Source organism: Nelusetta ayraudi, unplaced genomic scaffold (genome assembly GCF_046127955.1).
Source record: "Nelusetta ayraudi isolate G7.1 ecotype Tasmania unplaced genomic scaffold, CSIRO-AGI_Nayr_v1 ptg000135l, whole genome shotgun sequence".
NCBI lineage: Eukaryota > Metazoa > Chordata > Actinopteri > Tetraodontiformes > Monacanthidae > Nelusetta > Nelusetta ayraudi.
Window position 1 is genome coordinate 9,547,902 of NW_027466185.1, and position 27,407 is coordinate 9,575,308.

General features: G+C 42.9%; 1 protein-coding gene across 2 annotated transcripts in view; it reads right to left on the reverse strand.

Annotated features, from left to right (window-relative positions):
• csmd2 (CUB and Sushi multiple domains 2) overlaps positions 1-27,407 on the reverse strand; it is a 225,237-nt gene that overhangs the window by 108,887 nt on the left and 88,943 nt on the right. For both annotated transcript variants that reach the window (XM_076011540.1, XM_076011539.1), the window contains exons 6-10: positions 13,158-13,270; positions 11,358-11,435; positions 8,678-8,765; positions 5,634-5,758; positions 1,333-1,454 (exon numbers count right to left, since the gene is read on the reverse strand). In XM_076011540.1, the coding sequence (XP_075867655.1) occupies positions 1,333-1,454; positions 5,634-5,758; positions 8,678-8,765; positions 11,358-11,435; positions 13,158-13,270 (526 nt within the window). The remainder of the gene's footprint in view (positions 1-1,332; positions 1,455-5,633; positions 5,759-8,677; positions 8,766-11,357; positions 11,436-13,157; positions 13,271-27,407) is intronic.

Below are 27,407 nucleotides of genomic sequence, written 5' to 3' on the forward strand. Positions count from 1 at the left end.
GGCGATATAGGCAGAGGCCTGTAAAGCCAAAGCCATTCACTTGTTTACATTGTTTGCTATCTCAGCTATCAGAGCATCGTGCACAGTCCCTGATGGATACGCAATCTGACAGACCGTCACCTAAAAACAGCTGAATTCGGTTCCCTCAGGAAGACGATGAGACAGCAAACGCTTGGTAAAAACCAGGATCAGTCATTGCACCACGGAGTCGCAATCTGCCTCAAAAGGAGCTGTGTCACTTCCAACATGCCTCCCTTTATTCCCGCTTCTCGGCCTCCTGCCTGACCTAAGCTGTCCTCTGGCTCAGGGCTGCAGACGAGGCAGGAATAGACGGCCGTTATTCCTCCAAACTGATAGAACGGACACAGTCTGTCTTCATTTGGACCGGGCAGTGGACGAGAAACAGCCCAAAGTGTTCCCGTCTGCTTATGCAGTCTGATGCTGACGACACTCAAAGTCCTGTGCAACTGCTCCTGCCTCTTACCTCGTGTAGCCTCTCCATCACTCACACGGCGCGATGATTTGTAGTGCGAGGTTTGTAGAAGCATTGTTTGAGTTTAGGCGGGGCACATTTGGCAGGGAGGCGTCTAGGCGGCCTTTAACGCAACTCCAAAGTCAACAATGGGAATAGAGTGGCTTTGACACTACTGCGATACCCTCTGGGTTCCCTCTTAAAAACCGCCCCATTACTCAACTGTACGAGTTTCATCTTTGTCGCCCCCTTTTGTCCATCACCACAGGTGTTCCTAATGTCGCTCTTCGCCTTCTGTTGGCTCAGCTCCAGTGTCCTCTCTGCTCCCTTCCATTCCCCTTATCTCTCTTGTTCTGGGCTGAGAGAGATTCTGTCACACGGAGAGCGCTCAGCGGTCCTACAAATGTCCCATTGCACTTATCAAAAAGGTACAAGATGAGTCATCTTCTTCGACTTGAGTTCCCTCGCTCTACACGTGCGCCGTGGAAGGAGGGGACTTTCAGGACACGTTTCCACCAGAGATGTTTAGTCGCTTTGCCCTAGTTCACATTCAGGGGTGGTCCGGTTTATCTGATGTCATGTTAACGCTTGTTCAGTTGTTGAGTTTGGATCAAGGAAAACAAATGATGCTGATGTGCACAAGGCTAAATTTAGCTGAAACTTCCAAAGCGTCTTCTCCCTAACAGACAAAGTTTCTTTCTCTTTGAAGTTTTTATTGCATTACTACTGTCATAGAAATGTGGTTTCTAGGTTATGGCGAGATGTGTTAAGGGGCTTTCCATTCCCATTTTGCAAGAACCTCACAGAAGACATACTGGACAAGAAATTTAACTGTATATGTGTTTTTTTTTCTTTCTTACCTTTGACATGTCTGTGGCTGTGATGACCCAAGTGCAGTTAGCGTTGTTGTCATACTGGACGGGGTAGTTTGGAGACGTGATGGCGCCGCTCGGTCCTCGCAGTTGACCTCCGCACATTGGCGCTGCAAGGAGAGACACAATTAGATCGAGTCAACAGTGGGACTGCTAGAGGGAAAAGCCTGAAAGGTTTGAAGTTTATACCGAACTCTCACCAGGACTGAATATCCAATGAACACATCTTTAACAGTCATTATACCTCAGATTCTCAGTAGGGCTGCGACTAACGACTATTTTAATAGTCGACTAGTCACCGACAATTGAAACAATTAGTCGACTAATCGGATAATCATCATTTTTTTCTTAAATTTAGCATTAGGTCGCTTTAATTATCTGAGTAATTATAATAAACACAAGAAAGATAGAATTTTAAGGGTACTTAAATAAAAAATACATATTTTATTCAACTTTGCTCCTAATAGGCTGGTTCATACAAAAAGTAAATCAAAATTCTTATATTGACATCTACAGTGTTCAATCGGTTTAGACATAAATCCATAAATAAGTTAAATTAATAATTGTTGTCCGTATCCTTTATAAAAGGGATATGGTTCACATAGTTTGAACTGCTTTATTACGAATAGACATTAGAAATAATGTTTAAATTGTATTGAAATATATATACTGAACAAACTGTATTTTTTTTTACACAACAATCAATAAAGCACAGGATGTATGGCTTCCACAAAGGAGTTCGATAAATAAAGCAAGAAAAGAAGAAGCAATCCCAATTCATAGCCTTCTACTCGCAGCAAGTGCGCAGTTATTGTGAAAGGGTTGCCCAATGCTTGCAGCTACGTAGATTACCGTTTTGAACGCAAACTCTTTGGAAACGAACGCGAGTTTGTATCGAAAGTCCACATTCAAGACAAGTCAGAAATACGGGACAAGCCCCCGCCCCGTATCGATTCAAAACGGGACACACAATTTCAGTGTCAAATACAAAGTACGCTTATAAAATGTAGATTCAAACCAATATGATTTATTGAGTGATGTCTCGGTCTGCTTGTTAGCTTAGAAGCTAATATTTTACTGAGGCGAGTCAGACTACGACACCGACACAGTTTCGATCAACTGTCCCACGTATTTTCTAGCTAAAATGCTCTGAAATGTTAAGTTTTGCACGCGTCGCTGCTGTCTGGGACGACGCCATATATCCCCTACCGCTCTGTAGAGACGCTATTGCACACGTGCGACTTTCGGCAGAGATTGTAATGATGTGACATGACTCACTCCACTGGAGAAACACGTCTGGCGACAATTGTCGACGATGGAATTCGTCCTCGACTATTTTCATTATCGATTTTTGTCGAAAACGTCGACGAATCGTTGCAGCCCTAATTTTCAGTTTTGTTAACGTTGTTTACCGGAAGTTTTAATTCCTCTTTGTGCATTTTGTCCAAAAGCTTTCCTCAGATCACCTGTCACTGTCATAAGGATCCTGTTGGCAAACCCTGAGATAAAGACAGCTCAAACGTGTTGCCTTTTCAGTGGGTATTTACAACTTTGTACAAACCTGTCAAACTACAAACAAGGGAGCAATCCAAACAAATTTCACCACTCACACACTCAATGTAAACAATATTTGTGGCATCAGTAGGATAAGTAATAAAATATTAATTTAATGAATCAATTTCATCTGACATCCTCAAAGCTAATTTAATAGTACAAGAGAACAATCATAACATTGGATATAATTACTTGCAACAGTGGCAGCCAATGGCAGATAACAGCTTTCAGTATAAACTTTAATTATGATATAATAAGGAAAAACTATGGCCCAATCACTTCTTGGATGTGGGAGTTGGGTGGTCAGCAAACCAAGCTCTAAAGGAAAATGTGACTTGCCAGACCATGCCAGTGCTGTTGAAAAGCCCTTTAAACTGAAGCAGAATTAATAATGAGTGTTTTAGAAAAGTGTATGTCTACATATGTGAGGCATAATAGAAGTATCTGAAAGGGCTCCAGCGAACTGCCCAGATTTTAATGAGTTCTGCCTTGGCGAGGTCCTTTGGGTGTTGGAGCCCCACTCTGATTTCGTGCATCCCTCCACCACAAAAAAACAAACAAAAAAAACACTATTATAATATTAAATAAATAAATACACAGAGAGTATTTTAGAGAGAAAGAGAGAGAACTTTGTGGAAGTTTAGGGGTGGAATAAAGTAGTCCTGCTGACAGAGAGGGTGACCTTAACGAAAATAATTTAGTAGTGAAGAAGTATTTCATGCCTTCCAACTATTTTCTTATTTATTTTTCTATCTATTTAATAGAAATATAATCAAAGGGATCCCTGTTGCTTAATGCAAGCCACTCTGGGTCTACAGTCTGAGACATGAACATGCAACAGGTCATCAAAAGTCCAGGAGAGGGTCTCCGTGTGAGGATAAAAGGAAGTGTGAATTCAGTTGCAGGAGAATAAATTTGCAGCTGGGATGAGGCTTTCTCCTTGTGCTAATGATAGCGCTGTTCAATTAAATAATGACTAATGCTAATTCTGGATACGGATCTGCAATTATTTCTGGGCAAAATGTTTAATCTCAACCCAGGAGGAACAAAAGACGGCGCTGAAAGGTTACGGGACAGTGGAATGAGATATTTTGAACAAAAAAAAACTGTTCTGCTGATAACATTGTGGTTGTTATTGTGTTTGCTTGCATTTGATCGAACACTAATCCAATCAGATGTGACTCTTTGATCGGCACTTCAAAATTTCTTGTTTGCTTTTATTGAGTAATGCATCATCCTTTCTTCTGCTGGTTTGAATAGAAGAAGGAACTGCTGCTGCTTCAAGGGCTCTAGCACTTTGAGAACAAAAACTTCAGCAAAATCACAATTTTCTTGGGAATTTCAAAACCTTGTGGTACAAATATACCTCAGAAATTAGTTTGTGAGGGTGGGTTACACCCTGGACAAGTTGTTATTTTAACACAGTGTGACACAGTGCGACTTTTGGTTGTGGGAGGAGATCGGAGTGCCTGCAGAGAACCCATGCATACACAGGGAAACCAAAATACTTCCACACTTAAGACTCCAAACTTGTTGAAGCTTCTGTGATTTAAAAACATGTCACTTGGCTCCCCCACTTTTGTCTGTCTGCTTTTACTGTATATAAGCACAAGCAAGCAATCACGGAAACACTGAGATACTCCTGTTGTCAGGACACTGCTGAACCAGCAATACTATTATGCCTCTATTTGTCTCTGCAATTCCTTTCCCTCCGTCAACCCGCCAACCCATTAATCCTTGTGAGATGGTGTCTCCCTCTCTTTAGCATCCTAATTTCATTTTGGCACAATTGGATCAGGCCTTGAAGAAGAGCAGCACCTATGAAAATACTCTGGTTACTCATAAATTGGAGTGGCGTAACAAGGACCTGTAGGTTAATCATATTTTCAAATGAAAATCAAAAACAATTTAGGTTTGATTCGGGTCCGGCAACTCTTGCCCTCCCAAAGACAAACTAACCTCGGCGACAGATGACTCAGACCAGCTGCTCTATTCATGCACAGTCTCATTTAGTGATTTATGAAGATGTCAACTGCGTAAACGCAGCAGAATTTGTGCAGCATAACTGTTTCCCTTGTTTTTATGACTTTGTACTCCTAAGGGTCAATCTGGAGCAAATGCTAGCTACAGCTTTGCAGAAAAGGACCATTACGCTGGACTTATCTTAATAATTAGAAGTTCTGCAAAGTGTCTCTCAACTCTTAAAGAATCCTACCGACCAGCAAAGAATAAGAATTAATATGTCAAACTCCAGTTGAATAGGCATATGAGATACCCATCAATTAAAGCAATTATATTACCAACGGAGAGAGAAAAAAAGTGTAGAATCAAATTTACTTTGAATAATTCAGGTCACTGAGGCAGAAAAGCAAGAGTAAAGAACACTCGAGGTACAGCGCACGGTACAGGGGGGCCTGAGCAGCTTACCTGCCTGTCACAAAAATGGTCAAAGTGAGTGAGACGTGACTGATGGGCGGCTCTACGCCGGCATGACCAAATAGCAGGAAGTAAAAGAATGCCAGCCAAACGGTCAATGTCAGGCCAGTCACTACGGAGCGGTGAAAAACGATTCAATAGCACAAAGGAGGGACTGACGATGGACTGAGCCGGACGCCCGACGACAGTGGGAAACGACCGCATGGCTATCAGCGCGCTGGGGTATGAAAATATAACTGGAGGTCAAGCGGGGACCAACTTCAGAGATGATGCACACATGCACCGCCGCCGGTCCTTACCCCTGCAGATGGGCCGGTCGTCGCTCCAGCCCACATAGCTGTCCGTCACCCGGAGACAGCTGATGCTCTTCGAGCCCTGCAGTTCATAACCTTCGTCACAGGAGAAATGCACTGTGGCGCCTCGCCTGCAGTTAGATTGCATTCGGGATGGGGAGAGAGAAGAGAGAAGAAGCAAAAAAAAACATGTTGGTGTCACAAAGCTCCAGCGGAAAAAGGAACAATTTAGCAGTGGGTGCACAGGCGATGCAGAGCTAATTAAATGTCTACATGTGAGGCAAAAAAAAAAAAAAATAAGACCATTATGTCATAGTCACACGGAGATTCGCATCTCATGCGTATTATCCTGAAATTTATTGCATGTCGTCTAACAGTGGTCTAAAGGTTCAAGATTGTGGTAAATTCCTTTTCAGATGTGCCTATTAAATAATTGGATGGTATAGAATTTTACTGTCATTGTAATAAAAAACAGCAACACAAAATAGCACAATTTTGGCAGCTTTTGGCTTTGGAAGGGCTAAATGCACAAAAAGAAACTAAAACGCACACACACACTGAATGAGGTAGTGCTTCTTTGGGGTGCCAGTGCACACAGTGCCATATAGGTGACAGTGCAAGCGCACATACAATACAGTACACTCATATAAATCTTGGGGGCATTTTGCAGGAGACAGTTGTTGCTTCTTTTTTTTTTTCTTTCTGAGGGAGTCGGGTTGTTGTGCCTCAGACCTGGGGAGATGAGGCAGGAGAGAAAAGGTCATGAACCTGGCTGCTTTAAAGGGTAGACGCTATTTATTTGTCTATTTGCTCCAGTTTTGATGAGTCCGTGTTTCCTCCCGGAGGGCAGCAATGCGAACAGGTGATGTCCAGGTCGAGTGGGCTCTTCATAACACAAGCGGCCTTCTTGTGTAGTCTGCCAGCGTAAATGTCTCCGAGGGGAGGTAGTGATGTGTTGACGATGTGCTCCGCTGCTCTCACCACACGCTGAGGGTCTTTCCTTTGCTCTGTTGTGCAGCTTAAGGGCCACGCGGCTCAGTGGTGGGTCAGCGGGGCTCTCTGTTGCTGACCGATGGAAATTAAAAAGCAGGTGACGGGGGAGGTAACCTTGCGCCCACTTCCACAAGAGACAAAGCTTCTGTTGGACCCGCCTCACCTAATGGGAGTTGTTTTTTGCGTTGCAGGTGAGGTCAACCACTCACCGTGTATACAGAGGGCACAGTACTCCTCAGTCCATTAGCATTTCCTTGGTCTTTTTATGGTATTTACATCCAAGTTATAGTAACTACACCTTTTTATTTTGCCTTCTTCCTGCAAGTTGTCTTGTTGGCCCTCATCGGTCCTACTACTGTGGTATCATCAGCATATATAATGATGCTGTTTTTGGGGGTAATAGAGGGGAATTGATGTGTGTGAGGAAGAAGTAGAGGGCGGAGAACAGACCCCTGTGGAGTGCTAGTCTTTCCAATGAGAGCGGCTGATGACTGATGTTATAGCCTGACATATAAAGAAGAAGAAGAAGAAGAAGAAGAATACCTTTTAAAGGTTGTTTATTTAAGAAGTCCAATAAGCAAAAGCTCAGTAAACTGCCTATGTTCAAATGTATCTGTTTTTGGACAGGTTGGTGGTACTGCTGTAGCAAGAAATTATTTTGGTTTGTATAGTTTCTGTGGATTCAACCAACTGCTTCCCTTTCATTATTGGGTTTTCATGGGCTTGGTGTAGATGTAGGTATGACAAACCAGCCCAGTCGGCTGAAGTGAGTTTATAAATGGCTCGTATCCTCCTGCAATGTGCTGATGTCTGTTGACTTTTGTTTTCTTTGTAGCTGGACCTACAGCCAGTAAAAGTCTGTATTCCTTGACAAATGCATATGGAGTTGTCACCGTCACACTATTCCTTTGTGTGCTGCTTCTATCTGTGCTTGGCTTCCTTGAAGTCACTTTTTAAAATGATCCTTGCCTTTATAGATCCGCAGTTCCCCAGATTTAGACAGAGTCACATGTCTTAAGCAAAGCCTGCATCCTGCTGTGGAGACACAATTTCTGGTTTCTGGCAACACCTTGTCAATTTCTGTTTCAGACATACAGACACAACAAAAGTTTAGGCATCAGAGGACAGTTGTTATATATCCCTCCAGGTTCGAACTCTCAGCAAAAACTCCCCAGTCTGTCTTCAAAGCTGTGACAGCTTCCTAAGTCCATACTTTTGCTATCTTTGGATGTTTTTTAGTCTGCAGCCGAGTGGTTTGGATGCTGGGATGCGAGGCGAAGGATGCCACAGTCCCAGGTGTGGCAGAGGATGACCTTTTCAGAGCATCTGACATGTTGCAGTAAATGAGATCTAAATATTCATTTATCCATTCATCTTCCATACCCGCTCTTTTTTTAAAAAAAAAGTAGACATACCTGTAAAATTTTGACACAACAGACGTCAAGTTGGCTTGATTAAAGTGCCCTGCCAATATAACAATGTGAATCTGCATAATAACAACTGTTAGCAAGATAGTGTTCGCTTGTGCCGGCACATAAATTGTCAATGTGTCGATGTGACGTCAAATTGTGACTTTCGAAGCAAATGGAATGCACCTTCAGTCACAACATTCCCTGCCAGGCTGTTTTTGTCCCCTTCCAGACATATGGAAGGACCTACATCATCAGTTTTAACAGGACACTTAAAGCAAGTGTTTATGCAGGAGGCGGTACGCAGAAGGTTAAATATGTTGCTCTCTGGGGATCTAAAGAGGTTTTTGCATAATAAGTGGTTTGAAGCTGCTCAGCTCGAGCCTGGGATGAAAAATCAAGATCTAAGGAAAGGTAAAATAGGGGATGATCTAACACAAAAGCTGACTTAATTGAAAATATAATATGCCATGTGTTTCCAGTTTAATAAATTCTGATGAGATTATAAAAAATGTGGTTGTAAAAAAGTGATCCAATTGGTATTTTACACTCATTTTACATTTAATGTTATTCTTGCAAAATGTATGGGTCAGTATTACTTTGACTCATGTTTTAGCCAAAGTGATGTCGTTATTCATGACTTTTTACCTGAAGTCTGAGCCTTTTCTTTTTCCTCGATCTGGGATCCCTGGATCTGGACATATGTTGTGTCCTTGCGCGACACCCATCTGAGACACTGAGAAGAAAGGAAGGTCAGAAAAAAAAAGATGAAGAGTAAAACATATTTTTAAAGTGCAAGCATCTCTATTCTTATCATATTAAACTCAATATTCATCCGTTGTGATGTATTGCAAAGCATCTCCCCATATACCAAATAAGTAAGACTTTAATTTATATTATTATGGATTTGCTCTTTCATTTCCTGTCCTCAGGTGGTCAATTGTCACGTCCTGGCAGTAAATTCTGGAACAGATTTCCACACGGCAAAAGGTTCTGATGAATGGAATTCAATAGATGGTAACAGCTGCTCTAAGCTTATGCTTTTCTTCTTCTTTTTTTTCTTCTTTTTTTTCAGCTGCTTGATATTTGTAGTGATCCAGCTCGGTACACAAACTCATTTGGCATGCAGCTCAACATATTTCACTGCTACAAAGCCCAGTTCAAGTATATGCCCCTGAGTCTTGTTCAATAAAGGAAGTTAAAATGAGTAAGAAAATTAGGAAAAATAAGAAGTTCAAAGGTCGGATGGGGTCGCACCAGCTTACAAATCTAAATTGAGAAGAACACTAAACTAAGTTTAAAAAGAGGCATATGTGCAGAGGTGCTATGATTAAGATTAAGGTCTGTTGCGGGGACCTTGTTTTCTGATTCCATTATTAAAATAAAGTGTTCAGTATAGATGCTATAAATATTTGATTAAAGCAGTAAACATTGATGTGCTGCTGAAAGAGATTCATTGCTGTAATTCAGTCCTAGAGGGAACCGCTTGTTTTTATTACACACAGCAAAGTGGAAAAATACATACAGTTCCTACTTTTCCATAACATCCATTTCTTTTTTGATTTTTAGATATAAATAAAATATTGTGTAATAAAGTCAAACCAACGGAGAAAAACACAAAGCAGCACATCTCTGAGTGCTAGGAGAAAGTTTAAATAGCATTTTCATGATTGGAACATTCATGTTGTTGTAAACCTTCTGACATCTGTCTCTGTGCCTCACCTGGTAGCGAGAGTCTCGGCCGCCCAACTATTTATTTTTTCTTTGAAGTGGAAGCTCAAAAGTAAAACCGAATGAGTTGATGAGATGAACATAGAGTGATAGAGTACAAGTTCAACTAAGACTAGTGTAAAGTAAATAGAAAAGGATGCAATAACTGTGGTCCATTTGTTGAAATAACTGGTGTGGAGCCATAAGCCATCATGGCAATCAGAATTTAGCCTGCAAAGACCAACGAGTCAGAGGAGAATTGGCTGGTTGGAGACAATGCTTGGTGTTGCGCGGCCTCCCTTATAAAGTGACCGGCGAGCTGAGTATAACTAGCATCAAAATGCTCTGAACACAACAGTGCAGCCCATTGTATAAGTGATGGATTTCACAGGTCCATTCACAGTATCAGGGTTGTGCGTGATTCTTTTTGGTGCAACACTTCATTGGCTTCTTTAAGGGCTTCGGCGCCATACAACAGTAAGTTGACGTCTGAATGCCTGCTCCTTATCTCGGAAGCCGAGCTGTACAGCACTGCAGAGCAGGACCATAATAACCGCTATATCGCCTGGCTGGAGTGGTGCGGGAGAAAAGAACAGAAAAAAGAGTTCAGGCTGCAAGTGGACAACAGTGCCCGCCAGCACTGCTAACGATAGTCTTTCGATGAAATGAGTTTGCCTGGTTCCTCTTCACTCAGTGGATCGTGCAGCGTCGAGCCTCCACCAACTCCGTCCTGCACGTTTTATTTTTGCAACCGACCATGTGTTTGATCTCGCCCCTTCGCCGCTTTAGGTGCTTCCTTTTTTTCCCCCATTTTTTTTTTCTGTTACTTGTGAGTGGAAGCACCAATGGCCATTTTTCTGACCCGGCGGATGGCAGAGGCTCGCTAGCCAGTGGCGGCTAACTCCCAAACACTGGCACTCTCTGCCAGTGTTTACTCACGTCTGCAGAAGAGCACACAATGCAGCCGGCGCTGTTTGCAAAGTACACAAGCGCGTTGTTTCGACAGCAGGTGGACAGAAAGCGGCCAGGTTGTCTCTCAGGGTTTATACAGCACATGAGAAGGTATTTGAACAAGGTATTTTGGAATGTAAGCTTCCCCAACCCTTTTACTACCCCGCTAGGAGGCTGAGCTGTGGATGAAAGAACTGCTCCGGGAGTGGGCGGGGCTTGTTGTGTGTGCAGAAGGATTTCCAGACACACTATGGGATGACCGATCCAATGGCTCAAATGACTCTAAATCCTTTTGATGAGTGACTCATACAGACTCAAGTCAATAAAAAGAATTGAGTTTTCCAATCCAGACCAGTTCATATAACTACAGTATTTACTGTGTCCACTGTGACTGCGGGTAGTTTCCAGCAGGCCCTTTAACAAAGGTATTGACTCCTTAACACAACTGTGGACACCTCAATGGCCAACTGGGTCAGTCAATATTGCACTGAGTGTGAATATGAGTCATAGTTTGAGCAAACAACCACTCACTGCGATTGTAAGGAAAGCAATTATAAAAATAATTAGTTGTATTTCTAGTCAAATATTTTGAGGTAAGAAAAATGGAAAAGGACTCTTGTTTTCTTTTCTGAAGGTATATGAAATGCAGCAGGAATGAGTGACTTACACACTGATATCTTATGCTGGTTGTCTTTGCTCGGTAGCATCTTCACACCTCGGGACTTCAGCTCAGTCATCTTCTTCACTGTGGGAGAAAGTGGCACACACAGTTCGCCACAAAGGGCAGCAAAAAGTGATCTTTTAAAACACCTTCTAATAACACCCGATATATTCCAATATTTGCAAAGACAAAAGACTGCAGGTAATAACATCATCATGGATTTATCGGAAAAATCAGAAGTTTGTTTTGTGAAAACAACTTATTTGTAGACATGAATCAGATTTGAAGACTTAAAGACCAAACAAGTTGGGGATAACGTCAAAGGACGAAGCCATCAGAGCAAAGATGAGAGGTTAATATCATTGCACCTTTTGTTCAGAAATAACAGCAAAAACTTTTAGGATTATCTGTGCACTTTGTGCTTAGTATCACAGGGTTCAGTTAGTGTTTATGGCAATGAAGTTTGTTTTGCACAACTGGAACTTTCAGTGCCGACTAGATAGTCATTTATACACCGGAATTGAAAATTGGTATTTTGTGTATCTGTACTTTGTGCCAGTCCCATATCTTCCCTCTAAACCTTTAAAGACAACCTAAACTGACCTTCCCCACCTTTTCTTCACAGCATCAGCAATCCCTCTTTCTCTCCGAGAAGCTTCCTTTCTTTGCCTGCTTCGATTGTCTCAGTAGTTTCAAACTGACAGCCAAGACCGAGATACTTGGAGGTCAACGTGAGTAATGCAGGCCTCATTATTCCCTCTCAAAGCTGACCTCTGACCCCGTAAGAATAATACGGCAGTGGATGTGCAGGGGTGAGAAGATTTAGAGTGTGTAAGCTATAGTGTGCAGTAACGTGCAAGTCCAAAACTCAAGAGTCATTCCACTGACTTGTGAGTCGTGGTTCCTACTTGACATTAAGTTATTCATTCTGAAATGAAAATAGATCACAATTGCATTTTGCTGCTTCAAATTAGTGGATTAGCTATGCAAATAATGCAGAGCTATTGTGTGCATATGGACTTTTGTACACTATGGGTGACTGGCTGAGTGATTTAAATGATTCAAAAACCGGATTCTGTGACTTTATGACTCTTCAGCGAGAATCCCTCAAGTGAGTCAAAAGAATCAATGTTCTCAATCACTAATACTTTGCTTCACCCTTTGCTTCACCCTTCACCCTCCACCCTAAAGTAGTGAATTCAAGAGACAAAATATGCAAGAGTTGACAGTTAAGACAAGAACCAAGTCTCACAAAATTATTTTTGGTGGATTTTTTTTTCTCCAATAAAATTAAACAGCTCTGAGCTCTCTATGGGATTAGCAACACCCACTTTCTGCCGAGCATAACTGCACTCATACATTTTCATGGCAATCTTCCACTCACGTTATGAGACATACTTAAATTTCCAGGAGGAAAGCAGGGAAGACAAGGGTGTTCAAGTGTGCGGAAGTCATTTGCTGTGCAGTTCCAATGTGTTTAATTTTATGGCTCATGTTTTTATTGGAAACTTCTGGTTTCAGCACTAAAGAGGAGCTCGGTAGGTTACCTCATGCTAGTTTAATGCCTGTTTCATAATATGCTACTTGAGGACCCAGAAGGAGGGTCGCAATTGGAATCACGTCGGTCAAATAAAGTTGTACTCTTTACTTCAGCTCCTGCTGGAATTTCAGTGTGCCCTGAGTCCTTTTTCTAAGTCTGCGTTCAGCTTTTGAACTAGCGTGGTTGCACCATAAATTTGCTGGAAAATCTAGCAAACATTGACTTTTAAAGGCAAATATACATGGCAAGTTATGAACAATTCTGACCTTGGTACTGGGCGCTGAAGCCTCTCAACTTGTGGTTGCCATCTGAGGTGAAATGCAGTCGGAGCCAATTTTTGCTGCTGATGATGGGCGAGGGCAGGTTGGGGCCAGTGAACCTGATAGGAAAGTCACAGAAGAAGAGGAAGAGTGCCTTCGGTTAGCCACACACTTGAGCTTACCAATGCACTGAGCAGAAATGCCTTATTCTACAAGTCTCACCCATGAACGAATTAGCAAGAGCACCAGAGTGCATATGAATCCATGAAGAAGCTGCATCGCACACGCTTTAACCTTGTAGACGTGAATGTCATGTTTCTCAGTTTTGATGGTTCTCTGAGAATAGAAAGCAATTTCTCCGCTATCCTCCACTCCACTTTTATGCCGCCCCCTGCAACAATGGATTGTTCTCTTTGTACTTCTCCTTTGTCCCATAAAGCCATTATGAAATCCATCAGATTTCAAATAAAGGCAACTGCAGACAGCACATGATTATAGAGGCTGGCGGGACTTGCCCGTCTTATCCTTCGATCGTCTTGTTTGTTTATGGTAATTATACTAATGACTCGGCAATTATGTGGCCGTGATTCTGGGGCGTCGAAATGCTTCACCTTTAGCATCTATTTAAGAGCAGACAACTGTGATGTTAACAAGTTTAAACCAAACAGTGCCCCAGGAAAAACAAAACAAAACAGTAAAATATATGCAAATTAAACTTCTTGGTTTACCAATAGGGGCTGTCAATTTGGACTGAGAATTTCAAAATGAAAACAACTAGTGATGGGTAGATGAGGCCTCAAGAAGCTCTGAGGCACATTATATCAATTGATCGATACTGTGTTGGTATTGTGTCATGCAGTGATGGGACCCACAGGAAAATGAGTGTGACCCAAATCCCAGTAAGTCCAGTCAGTTAGCAAAGATGAAAGAGGCAGCAAAAGTAAAGGTAAAACTTGTGCTAAAAGCAAAAATATGGGGAAACCTTTGAAAAGGATGCTAAACAGACATCCTTTGCAAGCTTTTTTTTATTTAGATGCAACAAATAGAAATGTCCTTTCTGTGCTGATGCCAGAGAGGGAAAAACAAAAGATGGAAAAAAAGAGAACTCAGATTCAAGATATAAAAGCATATTATACATAGCTGTAGTGTTTAGCGAAGATACAACACTGACTTCACTGTAGCGTTCCCCCCGGATCAATTAGTTGCACACAGGTTTTTCACACAGAAAACGCTTTCATACCGGGGCATCTTCTGTTTATAGAGTGAGCCCCTGCTGCAATGGGGCCACGGCCTCACTGAAGCGCAATGCAGAAGTTCATGAACATCATTTCACCTGAAGGGGGCCAGCGGAAGATATACAGAGTTTGGAAAATAAACTTTTAATAATGAGCAGAGGGCAAACACAATTTAAAACATGAATCAGGAAAGTTTTAAATGTGTGTGTCTGTGTTTTTTTTATTTTTTTTTAAGTTTAAACTTCACAGCAGATGATGGACGTACGTGGTAAAATACAAATTGTACCCAAGTTTAATAACTCAAAAATATGATGAGGTTAACCTTTCCCCTCTAGTCTGATAGCAGTGTCACGAGCTTTGGACTCAGTTCCTCATACATGAATAAAAAATAAGTTTTCTAAACAAAACAATTCAAGAAAACACCACAACCCCGATAGCAAACCACTTTGTTTTTACTTAATATATTTTCAGACATGAGCTTGGTTATTTATCCTTTATCTGGCTGCATTATTTTCCAGGACTCTCGCAGTGGCCTGGAGGCTACATGGTAAGATGAACATGAAGCAGCCATGTTGCACGACACTGGTCCTGACTTACAACGCTGAGCGTGAGACTGATAACGGCAGTCAGCCGCCTCGGGTGAAGCTTTATCATTTCAGCGGGGGAAGGGGGAAATATGAGGCCGAGTGGAAAGTGCCAGAATGACCTCAGGCTCCAGGGCCGCCGCTGGTTCTGAGACAAATGAGTAACACTGCGTAATTTACCTCAACCTACACACACACACATGCGCTCACACACAAACGCACATTTTACTGTAGTGAGATATTTTCATATCTAAAGCAACACCATATAATTTGGGCTGCCTGCCAAGCACCCTCTCATGAGAATTTGCAACGATTCATCACAGAAGGTACAAATAAGAGCTAATGTTTGAATTTCAGGACATCAATAGACATTATTTCCTAATTAATAACATGCAAAACTGAGCCAAAAAAGGACTTGGGATTCTGAGTTCGGTCCAATGTCACCTCTGCTTCAAGTTTTGAAGTGAAAGTGACCATAGGGACCTATATAAGTCCTAAGCTGTCTGATGAAGGTCTGCTGAAGGATGTTATGGGTGTTGCTGTATAGTTCCTGTTTGCCTCACACTTCTCCGTGCTCTCTGGCTGAACATATTACACTTTATGCTGAATTGTCTTGAGAGTGCGGAGCTAAATCAGGTTCCAGTACTGGGTCCCAAAGTCTCCTCGGTCTGACTCAGACATCTGGCAATTGTCCAAGCAGTGTATTTTTGGGCAAGGCCAGGTGATGGGGGCAAATACTAGCGTTACTGACTGAGGGGAGCTGAGGGGAGCTGAGCTGTGAATGACTCAGAGAGCTTTCTGACAGTCCTCACATGCTGTGATGAAGACTTGATTAAGAATATGAAGGCCCTTCATGTGTTCCTGCTCAGAGAAGCTTTCTATAATGATGACAGTGCAACTCCTTCACGTTCAGGCTTCATCTACTCCTTGCACTGCAGCTGATCATCAGATTTTTAACTCTGGGATCTTGATTATCTATTATTATCATTCCCAGCCAAAAGCATTTCCAAATTGGCCTCTGCCAATCAGCTGCCATAATGGATAAAATGTTGGGAGGTACAAGAGAAATTAAGCAGTGTAGAAAGCAAGTGTTGCCCTGAAAAACCATAAAAGAAGATCATGGGAACCTGATTTCCATTTTAAGATCAATCTCATCCATCTTGCCAACCTCCACTACGAGGCTTAAAAAAAAACAATGTTTCATAAACTGGAAATTAAAGTTTCAACAAGGGCAGAAATGTTGCTAGCCACTTTTAAAAATCATTTCAAGAAGAAAGAAAAAGTTCAGGCAGTGACTGTGAGCCAGCAGCTGTTATACAGCTTTATCAGAGCTGGATGCCTTTTCCAGATTAAAAGAGTCACAAAACACAGCACGCAGGAGGCCAGGAGCTGTTACCTGGTTTAACAATCTGTAGCAAGTCATCACCTGTACCCTCCACCCAGTTGGATGAATATGGAATAAAGTCAAAGGATTCTAAAAGGAGAGATTGGGTGCAAGGTCAGGTTTTATTGAAGGGCGGTCATCATCACCATGCAGTTCAGCACCTCTTTGTCGCCAAAAAAAAAAAAAAAAAAACTTTAATCTGCTTCATATTCATCATCCCATGTCACTGTTTTCTGTTCAAGGGTTCAAGGTGTCACCTCATTCTATGCATAATCAGCGATGGGTGGAGATTCAGTGTCAAAGGGGATCCAGGGCCACGGAAAGATCAAAGGATCTTAAGAGGGGCCGCTCGGTTGAAACGCAGCCTATGCATTCATGTGTGGGCACATGTGCAGGCAGGCGGGACGCGGCACTTTCTGGAGGGACATTCCTGTTGATTGCGGCTACTTAGGCAGATCAATCAGCACACTGCTTAGTATGCAGGTCCTGGTCTTTACAGCAGACCGGAGGTCACTGTGACTTTTAAAAACCTAAACTTTCAGCATTCAAATGAGACCAGAGTGTTGTTCCAGAGTGTACACGCATACAGCTCTCACCATACTCGCCCTTTGCTTTGTCATTTTTAAAAGATACACACGCCCTTTGCTGGTAAAACTAATTAGTCAGAACGTGTAATTGCAAAATAATGATGTCCGATTGGTATTAAACAGCATACCTTACTGAACACAAGGCATGCAAACATATAGTGATGGGGATTTTCTGAATTCAACATTCTGATAGCAGTCTGGTTTCAGGTGCACTCTATCGTCCCCAACTGGTGTTCAGCAAACTGCAAAATCTACACAAAAGCAGGGAGATGAAAACCGGTGGTGAAGACCCTCAACTGTGGAGTAACGGTGGTAGAGCTGCAGTCGTGACCTTCAGATTTGACCAAGAGCAGAGGCACACTGGAGGGTTTTGAATGGCTGGGCAGAGCCGCCCACTCCAAACAACAAACCCATGACCCTGAACCCTTTTTCACTTATTTCTTCAAACTGCAACCCAACCAAAAAAAGAGGAGAAAACTATCAACCTCTATGCTTTAAGTTAAGGCCAAAGTACTGATACAGATCTCAGGATCATTTGTGTCTTCCCAGACGAAATACAAAGCAAGGAGTTGAAGTGGAGGTTAACCCCTCCACTGGCCTCAGACGCAGGACTGCAGGCCCATCAGCGCCAACGTGCCCAACATTTCCGGCAGACGCTCCGGTCTGATAAAAGCCAAAACGTCTGTTTCTCTTCCCTGCGCTCATGTGTTATTCATGGCCGGACCTTTGGCCCCATCAGAAAGACTTGTTAAATCTTCTGAGGAGTTCTTTCATTCCACTCCCCGCAGCTCATTTTCAACCCTTGCTGCGCACATCATATGGACAATGATTGAGGGAAGTTTTCTTTTTGGATGAACAGCACGCCAAGTCTTTGTGTATTGTGTCAATGCGTATTGTCTGGAGCTGCACGTCACGGCTCTATGATTAAACATCATCAGCAAACTCAAACATAAGGCTCTCGTCGGAATCGTGGCTCAGAAGTTTAGTTCTCCCTCAGGTAAACAGTTTGATAATATAGGGCAGTGATGGAGGATGTGCCCTTCCAAATCCAATACCGGGGCAAATTAAAACCAAGTTGATTGGGGACCGTACCGCGGTGTTTCATGCCGTTGCAAAAAGAGAAATGTAGCGTAGCAGCAGCAGCGCATGTGTGAAAATTTTCTCTCTTTTCCTCCCTGCAAAGGCCTCACATCAAACACTGTCACGAGTCTGTGATATAGTGTTATAGCGGCGTACTCCAGTTCAGTGTTACAAGAAGAACTGTGTCAAAATCAGTGCGAAAAGTGCCGCGGAGCAAAAAGGGGGATCGGCTGAGGAGAGACAGTGGAGTAATTAGAAACCGCCTTTAAGTGTAAAAGTACGCCAAAACTTCTTAGTACGAAACCATGAGGCCACACACAAGTTTCGAGTCCCGCCGGGCAAATTAACAGAGGGGTTTTCGTCTGAGTCGTCGCATTTGGTGCTGCATCAAAGGCCGAGTCTCCAATTAGAGAGGAGCTAAAAAACATTAAACACTTAGGTCTGACAGAGGACTTACTTGATACTTGGCTGCTTTTATTTGTTCACTATATATACTTTTTTTTTTTTTTTTTACGTGCACCGTGACCTTTCCAGTTGCGCTATGTGAAATTAAAGAAAAACAGCCCAAAGGCATACTGCCAAGTTTGAAGTAGGCGCAGAAGCAGGACAAAATTATAAAACTCAGGCAGCTCTATTTATGGAAGTGAAGAATTTATTTCTTTGCTTGTTCAACTGCAGCTCACTTTTTGATTTATTACACCTGTTTAAAAGAACCCAAGGTGGACGGCGTCAAAGTCACAGTGAGCGGGAACATTAGGAATAAACCGGCATTAAGTGGACGGAGAACCCTGCGGAGGCTAATGGCTCAGATTATCTTGGCCCAGCGACAAAATGAGCAACAAACAGTGCAGCAAAATGGAAGCGTCTCAACTCAATTGTCTCCTTCCTTCATCATCATTATCGTCAACGTTGTGTGACGCCAGATCGTCTTTACCATGGAGCCCTTCTGGGCGCATTGTACACGGCACACTTGCATACAAATCAACAAGGTTCAAGACAATGCGTGCGCATCCAAACAGGTGCGGCAGTCTGCGGCCGCTATTGGATCTGCGCTTAACGGGGCAAAAACAAATGAGTTTCCAAGGTCAACCTTAAGGGCAGCGGCGATAATTGAGCCGTCCCATCAAACAGGACAATAAACAAACGGCAATAACATCCCAGGGCCAATCCCAAGGACGGCATTCATCAGCACGGTGAGGAAGAGGAGGAGGACTGATGTGGGAGGGGAGGGCGACATTCAGGAAATGTGGGTGTGTTGCCAGTCCATGGTGCTTTAAACCTTTTTAATTTTCTTGCCAATAGTGAGGCAGCTCCTTGTGAGGTCATTACACAAGGATCCTCCACTAGAATCCCGCAGGTAAGCACAGCAACAATAAATCTGAAATTGGGTGTGTTACGTTGGGAATCAGCAACCATGGGATGCCAGGCCATGAAAACATTTATATCCGCTTTGTTGTTGCTTCAAGTCAGATTACTATCACTGTTTTAAACGTCAGCTGGGGATATAAATAGTCAACGGGTTTATTTGATGACTCACTCTGGCTGTTTTTCGGGGCCCTCTCTTTTTGATTCCTTTAGGTATGCCTCTGAGGGTTTGATGACACGACCCGATCAATAAACTAGCGGTCGGTCCATCCTTGGCTGAAAAGGGAACTGCAACCTCTGAATATCAGACATGCTGTACTGGAAAGAGGAGGCGGAGAGGGTTTTCTGACACTGTCTCCCCCCCTTGAGAGGCTGTGTTCACAACGCAGGGACATTACGGAGACAACCTGAGAATCCCCTCGTCTCCAGCCTCTGCTATTGCAGAGAAACATCCGGCGATCCTCTGGGGCTCTTCGGGTGGTTGCGAGGACAACTTGAAGAATCCGCAACTTGCCGCACCTTTACTTGCAAAGATTCCAGCGAGTTCCCATCCAGGGATAGACGTCGATGCTTTGCCAGGCAGCTCGACCCGCCTCCCGTCTCTCTGCGTATCCGTCTCCCTTCCACCCTCCCCTCTTGTGGTTTGCGTACGCGAGCTGTTGGTTTTTTCCGTTGTGTGAGCAGACAGGTAAAACTGCACTAATGATATTGAACCTGGCAGCGCAGTCAAACCCTGCAAACATGGTTGACACGATGTATCCCCCTGGTGGCACCGCTGAAAAGATCTGCATCATTAGGAGAGGGGGAAATCGGCGTTTGCGCGATCTGATCTATTGTTTCATACATCCAGGTTGGTATATCCAAGGCTGGTAAGGACCAAATGCATGTCAGCAGCAATTTGGCCCACAAATCAAAAAGTACAAGAAATCATAATTGATTCACCAAACTTTTTGCTGTGTCAAACTGTAAACATATCACCTGGTCTCCTGAGATTACTGCTGGATTGTAACCTCTTATAGACACATGAATTCAGTCAATTGTATTATTTTTATTTATTTTTTTTAATTTAGAGCGAGCTTCTTTAGTGGGAGCCCATCAGTAACAGCAACTTCCTGGCATTCATTAAAGCTAAACAGCATAAATCCACGTTGATAAAAAATATTCTGCCCCTCTGCACTTTTTATAATGAAGGCGCTCCAGAGTGCACAGTCAGAGCTTTCCCTTTTAAAACAATAACGCCCCAAGCTTCTGTGCAATAAGGGGCCCGGTATGGTACATAAAGGTCAACATGAGGTATATAAACGAGCGTTAAAGTGGATGCAGACTAACTTTGCGAGGGGGAACCGTTTCGCAACTTGCAAAATCGGTAATAGATTGAGAAAATGAACTGGCGGGGGTTCACAACAGGGGAGGGGAAAAAAAAAGAAAGCCCCCACCATGGCGGACTGCTTGTGAAAAGTCTATTTCTGGCATCATTTCTGGATCAATCTGCTAGAATCACAGATACATCCCCAAACCACACCTCTTTGGCTCTCAAATCTCCTTCAGTGACACCAGATATCTGTGATTCCCGAACGAATCCCACACCGATTGTTCCAACATTGATGGAACAATGAGCAGAAAGACAGACACGAGACAAGCGACTACCCCCCGGTGCTTACTGCCATTAGCTAATGTTTTACGACAGAGGACGGGAGAGATTGAGAGAGGGAGAAAGAGAGAGAAAATAACTCATCATCAAAGTGGATGAATTGGAGGAAGCGAGGTTGGGATTATGCAGATGAGGTGGTGCATTGCAGCTTTGAACTTTTTTTTTCTTCATAAAGGAGAAAATAAATAAAAAAAAGAAAGCGCTCACGTTGCCACCTACGCGGAGCAGGTGCAATCACGATATCAAGCCAATGAAGCCACACAGACGTTGTTCAGCGCGGAGAAAAACACAAGGTCACTTTTTCAGGAGTAGCAAAACACGCTTATTTTGATAACCTTGGTGTGCGTCATGTGTGTGTTATAAAGACATATTTTATTTTTTTAATCACCAAACCCTGTCGCATAGTGCTAACAAAAGCATCCGAAAAAATCACTCAACATAGCAGTCCTTTTACTTCTACCTTATGAAAATACAGTGGCCTTTTATTACCGTACAGGGGTGGATTTCAATATTTTGTTTTTTTCATTGTAAAACAAGCCTCATTTTCCTAAAGAAAACGAGGCCGTTCTTCCAAACACTGGAAGAATGGCCCTGCAAGTTCTGTCACATCTTTATGCTTTTCAGTTCTGTGTTCGCGGGGATGAATAGTGCCGTGCTGACAGGGGAGTCAGCCTCTACACCCTTATTACGAAGAGGTTTTAAACCACGGCAGAGAACAATTGGATTTTGAGGTGATCCATCCATCCTGGTCTTGTTCCTGCTTTGGAACAGGCTGCAATGGTAATATTTTATATGACAGATATGTCTCTTTAAAACTGGTTACCGATGGCGCTCAACTGTTGCAGATATCCGTTTCCCGACAACAACCTGCAGGGAGCAGCAAATTTGTGGGGCATGTACACCGATGAGATAAACCAATGGGAAATTTCAAATAATCCTGGCAAGGTGCAACCTTGCACGCAGGCAGTTGGCGGTTGTCAGGTGTAGTCTGAACCAAGAGGTGTTGATACAACGTCCTAGTATCATTACGCATTGGCCCATCAGAGGTCTGAATAAAAGCGGAAATGGTGGCAGAAGTGGGAAAAAAAATGGTTCAACAACAATGACGCAGCACAAAGTTGATGTTCTAAGCATGCTGAAAATATATTGTGAAAAGGTTAAAACTTGAGCTATTTTAATAGTCTGCCCTTCAGCCACTGTTGCTATCGAGAAAAGTTGCATTTAAAATGCACAAGGCCAAATATTTACAGTATTAGTATACATTTTTTGAACAACCTCATCATAGAAGGTTTTTTTTTTTCACAAAAAGCCTATTTCAAGTGTTAATAAAAACTCTTAGCCTTCTATACTCATTGGTAACTCATTGTGAGTTGGGTATTGTGTACTTTTCCGGTCCTTCGGCAAAGAGAAACAAAGCTTCATTTTGATGGTCCTTCAGATGAGACGATCTATCATCAGTCACTCTAGATCTCAAAGATATCAAAAGTCTCTTAGCGGATTTAATTAACCTCCTGTAATCTGCTTCTAATTTCCAGCACCCGCAACCCCCCCCCCCCACCCCCCCTCCACCTCCATCCCTTTTCTGCATAATCTTCTGATGTTAACCTCAAACTTGAGCTGAACATGTTGACTGTCTCAACTGATTTATCCAATTATACTTTTTTGAGCCACATGTTTAGCTCTGTGGAGCATCGGCTGTGAAAATCAGTCGACGGACTCCAGAGCGGACATCTGGCATCCCAGTTGTTCCCGTCTTCCATCCTTTCCAGACGTTTCTCCAGCCTCCAGCTACATATTTTCATGTGCCCCCATGTGTATCTTCAGTCCCTCTTCTGATCAGCGATTCTAATCTGTGGCAATCGTTCCGAGATCCCCAAGTTGTGCAGGGGGGAAAAAAAAGGAAAAAGAAACGATGGTGGGAGGAAGGGGGGAGGGAACGGGCGCAGGATGAGACGCTCCTATCTTCCACGCAGGGAATGAGTCATCCTGGAAGCCAAGAGCTGCCATAACACAGAACCAAAACATTTATTTTTGGTTCCCTCGGCTTCCCAAGTGTCCCTCCTGCTGTCCACCCACTGATTTTTTTTCTCTCCCCCAGGAGCTCCGTGTATTTGCTTTCTTTTAATTAGTCCGGGGGTCGCTGACGAAGCCATTTTTATTTCACGCCCCGTTTAAAGTTTCCTGCTAATGCACCAGCTAAAAAAAAAGAAAAAGAAAAAAAGGAAGAAACATGAAAGAGCTTTTTTTGTTTCACTGCTGCGTTTGCAGGCCCTTTGTCTGGCTCTCACAATTGTTGCTGTTTTTGGTATAGATTAGAATTGTTCTCTGTCTTTTACAGTCACACCCAGTAATCCCTTTCCACTGTCATGCTCACGCCTCTTTCTCTGGCTCTTTTTTTTTGTTTTGAGGGGACAATGTGTCGCGCAATTGGGTGCCACATTTAGCATTATCTGCTCTGTCTTTCTGTTCCTCAAAGACTAAAAATCAGACCAAAGCAGAGTGGTGAAACGGTGAGAAACAGTTGTGAATGTAAATAGGGGATTTCAGCACGAAGAGTGCAATAAGGCAGAACAGTTGAAGCCTCAACAGACAGTCAGGATGACAGCAAATGGCAAATCAAGATGTACGGTGAAGAGAGCAATGGTGATTAAAGACGACAAAAAGCAACAGAGACAAGGAACATGAAGTGGCGGCTACAAAAAAGATTTTGTTCTGTTGTCCTTTAGAAACATAAACTGCATACATCTATGGATATGTTTAAAGAGATATGTCCAATATAAACAATTATCACACAATTTAACTGTACATTTTCTTTTATCACATAATTCAAAAAACAAAACAAAACAAACAAACAAAAAAAATCATCTCAACTCCATCTGAAGCGACCCTTGACCCCATGTCCACACACTAAATTAAACTTCAGACCAGCTGGTATTAAACCTCTAAGTTATCAGGGCAGGGTGGAAGCAGCCTGATTTCTCTTCATTTGTATACAGCAGACACACTCGCCGCGCCTGATAACGCCTGATCTCTCTTTCCGTTGGCCTTTATTAGTCTGCCGGCCGAGAGCCATTTCACGGCAGATAGCGAGCACTCAGGGGTCTTTTAGGGACGCCTTATCCACATTTTAAAAAAGGTATTTATGTCTTTGTGAGCCTTTTTTTCATGTATTATTTCCTTTTATCAAACTGCGGTTTTATCCATCACCAGTGACAAAGACCCATTTGTCATAAAAAAAAGCCCTTTCGGTTTGAAGAAGGTCTCCCCATCTGCTTCCCTGCTGAGTCAGCACCAACCTTAAACCCTCTACGACACCTTTTCCTGTGGTACCTACTGCAGCTGCGCTGTACAACAAAAACCACATAAAGTGTCCATTAACTCACTGAGTTCATCTTATGTGACCCATAACTCCCTGGAATGTAAAGATGTCCACATGTGCAGTCGTAGTCGGCTCACGCTTACATGAGAACAAGACAGATATATGAATACATATTAACGATAAACACACTCATCAGTCCAACTTTCTCAAGGCTCCACTTTACTGCGTTGTGTCATTTAGAATTCAAGTCCAAACTCTGAATACGCATATTTTGAAAACCTCTAACACAGAGCACTTCAATCAATTCTAAAAATCTAAAAATGCTGCTAATGCTAATACTTCTGCTAAAGCTATGGGAAAAAAGAAGAAGAAAGAAACGGCCTCGAGGGTGAGAAGTACTGACTCTGAAAACCACAGAAGAAGACCAGGATAAAAAAAAAAAGCAACCAAGAACATTATTGCAGCAGTTTTATCAGAATTACACAACAAATCTCACACTAAAACAACAGCATAAAAACAGCATGAAAGGTCTTTTAATAGGTGGATAACACCGTTCTTGGGAAGTTTCCAACTTACTAAACAAACCTGACTATTCTGCTTGGAACTGATTGGCTTAAAGTTTGGTCTCTTCTTGTATAGGATATTACACAAGGAGATATTTCCCTGATGGAAACCTGAGATAAATCTAATCCTACCAGATTATCAGTAAAGTGGATTTGTTTTGAAGAGTAAACAGCCACGGCTTACGAATAAATCAGACGCAATGACTGCTGCGGCACGCTGCCGGAGCGACCGGGACCTCTATTTCTATCAGGAGAGACAAGAAAATAATGTAAAGATAATTGTTTATTACGGCAAAGGGCATGTTGTAGTTAGGTACCATAAAATCTTGTCAGAAAGTCTATGGCTCTTAGTCTCTTAAAGAAGATTTATTGATCGGAGGGGCTATCTGCCCTGAGCGGCAGCACCATAAATTCCAAACCCCAGCTACCCACCGCCACCGCCAGGTCAGTCCGGAATGCGGCATGAGGAAATGATGGAGCCATGGCAAATTGTGGCGTCAATGTGATGCAAAAAAAAAATATATATATATACGTATAAAAAAACAGAAAAAAATAGGCCGTCGTCTATAAATTGAAATTGAAAACGATAGCGAAGCCGATAGGGGGTTGGACGCAATTTCGCCTGGCAGCGGCAGGCGATCAAGGCAGGATGTTACGAATGAGCTTCAGTGCGAGGGACAGCGACATGAATACGTCTGAGAGCCTATATGCAAAGTAGCAGCCACTCTGACCAAGCTGAAAAAAACCATAAAGCACAAGATAGCACTGACGACGTCACTATTTTTAGCCCGAGCCGTCTTCCGACTTCAGTCGTTCAGTGTGACGTAAAAAAGATGCTAACGGTGATAGTGCTAATGATTAGCGCCCCTACTCGTTGCTGCCTCCACCGTGCCCAGCTTCCACCTCCAGCAACCCCACCAGTGACTAAATAAGACCTTTTTTTGCTCCCCTCCGTCTACAGCCGCAGAGGTTTTCGCAGGATGGAGGCAAACACAACGCGCCTCGTCCCTTATTACCCGCGCCGGGTAGATTAATGAAGCCTTAATAGCCTCGGCCATTAGGCTGGGTGGGCCGCTGACAAGGCTTCAAAGGCCCCAGAGATCCTTCCATATTAATACGCTGAGGGTTGGCGTATGGACGCCGGCGTGGCAGACAGAGAGCGATGACGCCAGAGCGCTGAGAACATGCAGGTGCTTTGGTTTTCTTTTTTTCCCCCTCTCTCATTCGGATTAGTCGGCCAAATAAAAGTTATTTTGCTTCATTTGATTATTGTTTTGCAGGCGCATCCGTTTCAGTTTCCCGGTCCATGGGCGGAAGAAGGGGTGGGGGGGGGCTGCGGAAAGAGAGGAGAGCTCGGCTGCCAGACGGGTGTCATTACAGAGTTTGTGCCATCTGACAGCCGTGTTTACAGTTGTTTACAGAGGCGAACGCGGCGCCAGTTGAGACGGCGCGGTCGTGTCGCAGCTCAAACCGTTCAGCGGAAGGCTTTTCCACGCATGGAAAACGCCCGCGCTCCTTTTTCAAGGCCACACCTGAGGGATCCACGTGCTTGTTAATGCGCTTCAGACGGCCTACATTGTACTTTTGTTTTCTTTTTTTTCTTTTTTTAACCCCGTTTGGATTTTCTGCCATTTTCCCAAATTCTATCCTCCAGTGGAGAGGCCTGAAAACCAACATTTATTCAAACAAATGCTGAGAAAAAGTAAAACAGCAGCACTCTTGACCGTGTGTTTGCCCTGGGTTTCAGCCTCCTGCTAAATTTGAAGTTTTTTTCAAAAATGGTATGAAAAACAGAAGGTGGCCTCGAAGATTAAACACCTGGCTGTGGGTGGAGTCACAAACCTGGCAGCATCAGTCTCCTTTATGACATCACAAGTGGCTGATTTCCAGAAGTGTTAGCATTAGCAAAGACACATCCTGAGAAATGAACAAAGTCAAATGATAAAAGATGGTTTTATATATTTTTGTTACAAAAATGGGTAAAGATAATCTTCTACATTATGGATCCTAATATTAACAATTCCTTTTGTTAAAAGTTCAGAATTTGTTACATTACTGACTTTATATTTTGAAGCTGTGAATAGCATTTCCCATTTTAAACAAGTGACTATTGCTATAACAGACAATACATTCCTATAATTTGCTAATTTCCCCACTGTGGGATTAATAAGGCCTTCTTCTTCTATAACACTTCTATAATGCCATCATAGTGCCACCAGCACTAAGGTCAGTCTATATTTGTCACGCTTTACAATATTGTGATCCAAAGCATTTGCTCAGCTCAGTGGAGTCTTCAGCAAACAACAACTATCCTCTTCAACCGCAATGCCATTGGGTCCCTCACGAGACGACTCGGGAAGATGAAAACATGCATCCACTTCGCAACGGCAGCTGCTTCAGAGTTCGAGTCAGAGGGGAAACGCATAAATCACCCCTTGTGCAATATGCAAAACACACACAGAGGGGGAGAGAGAGAGAGAGAGAGAGA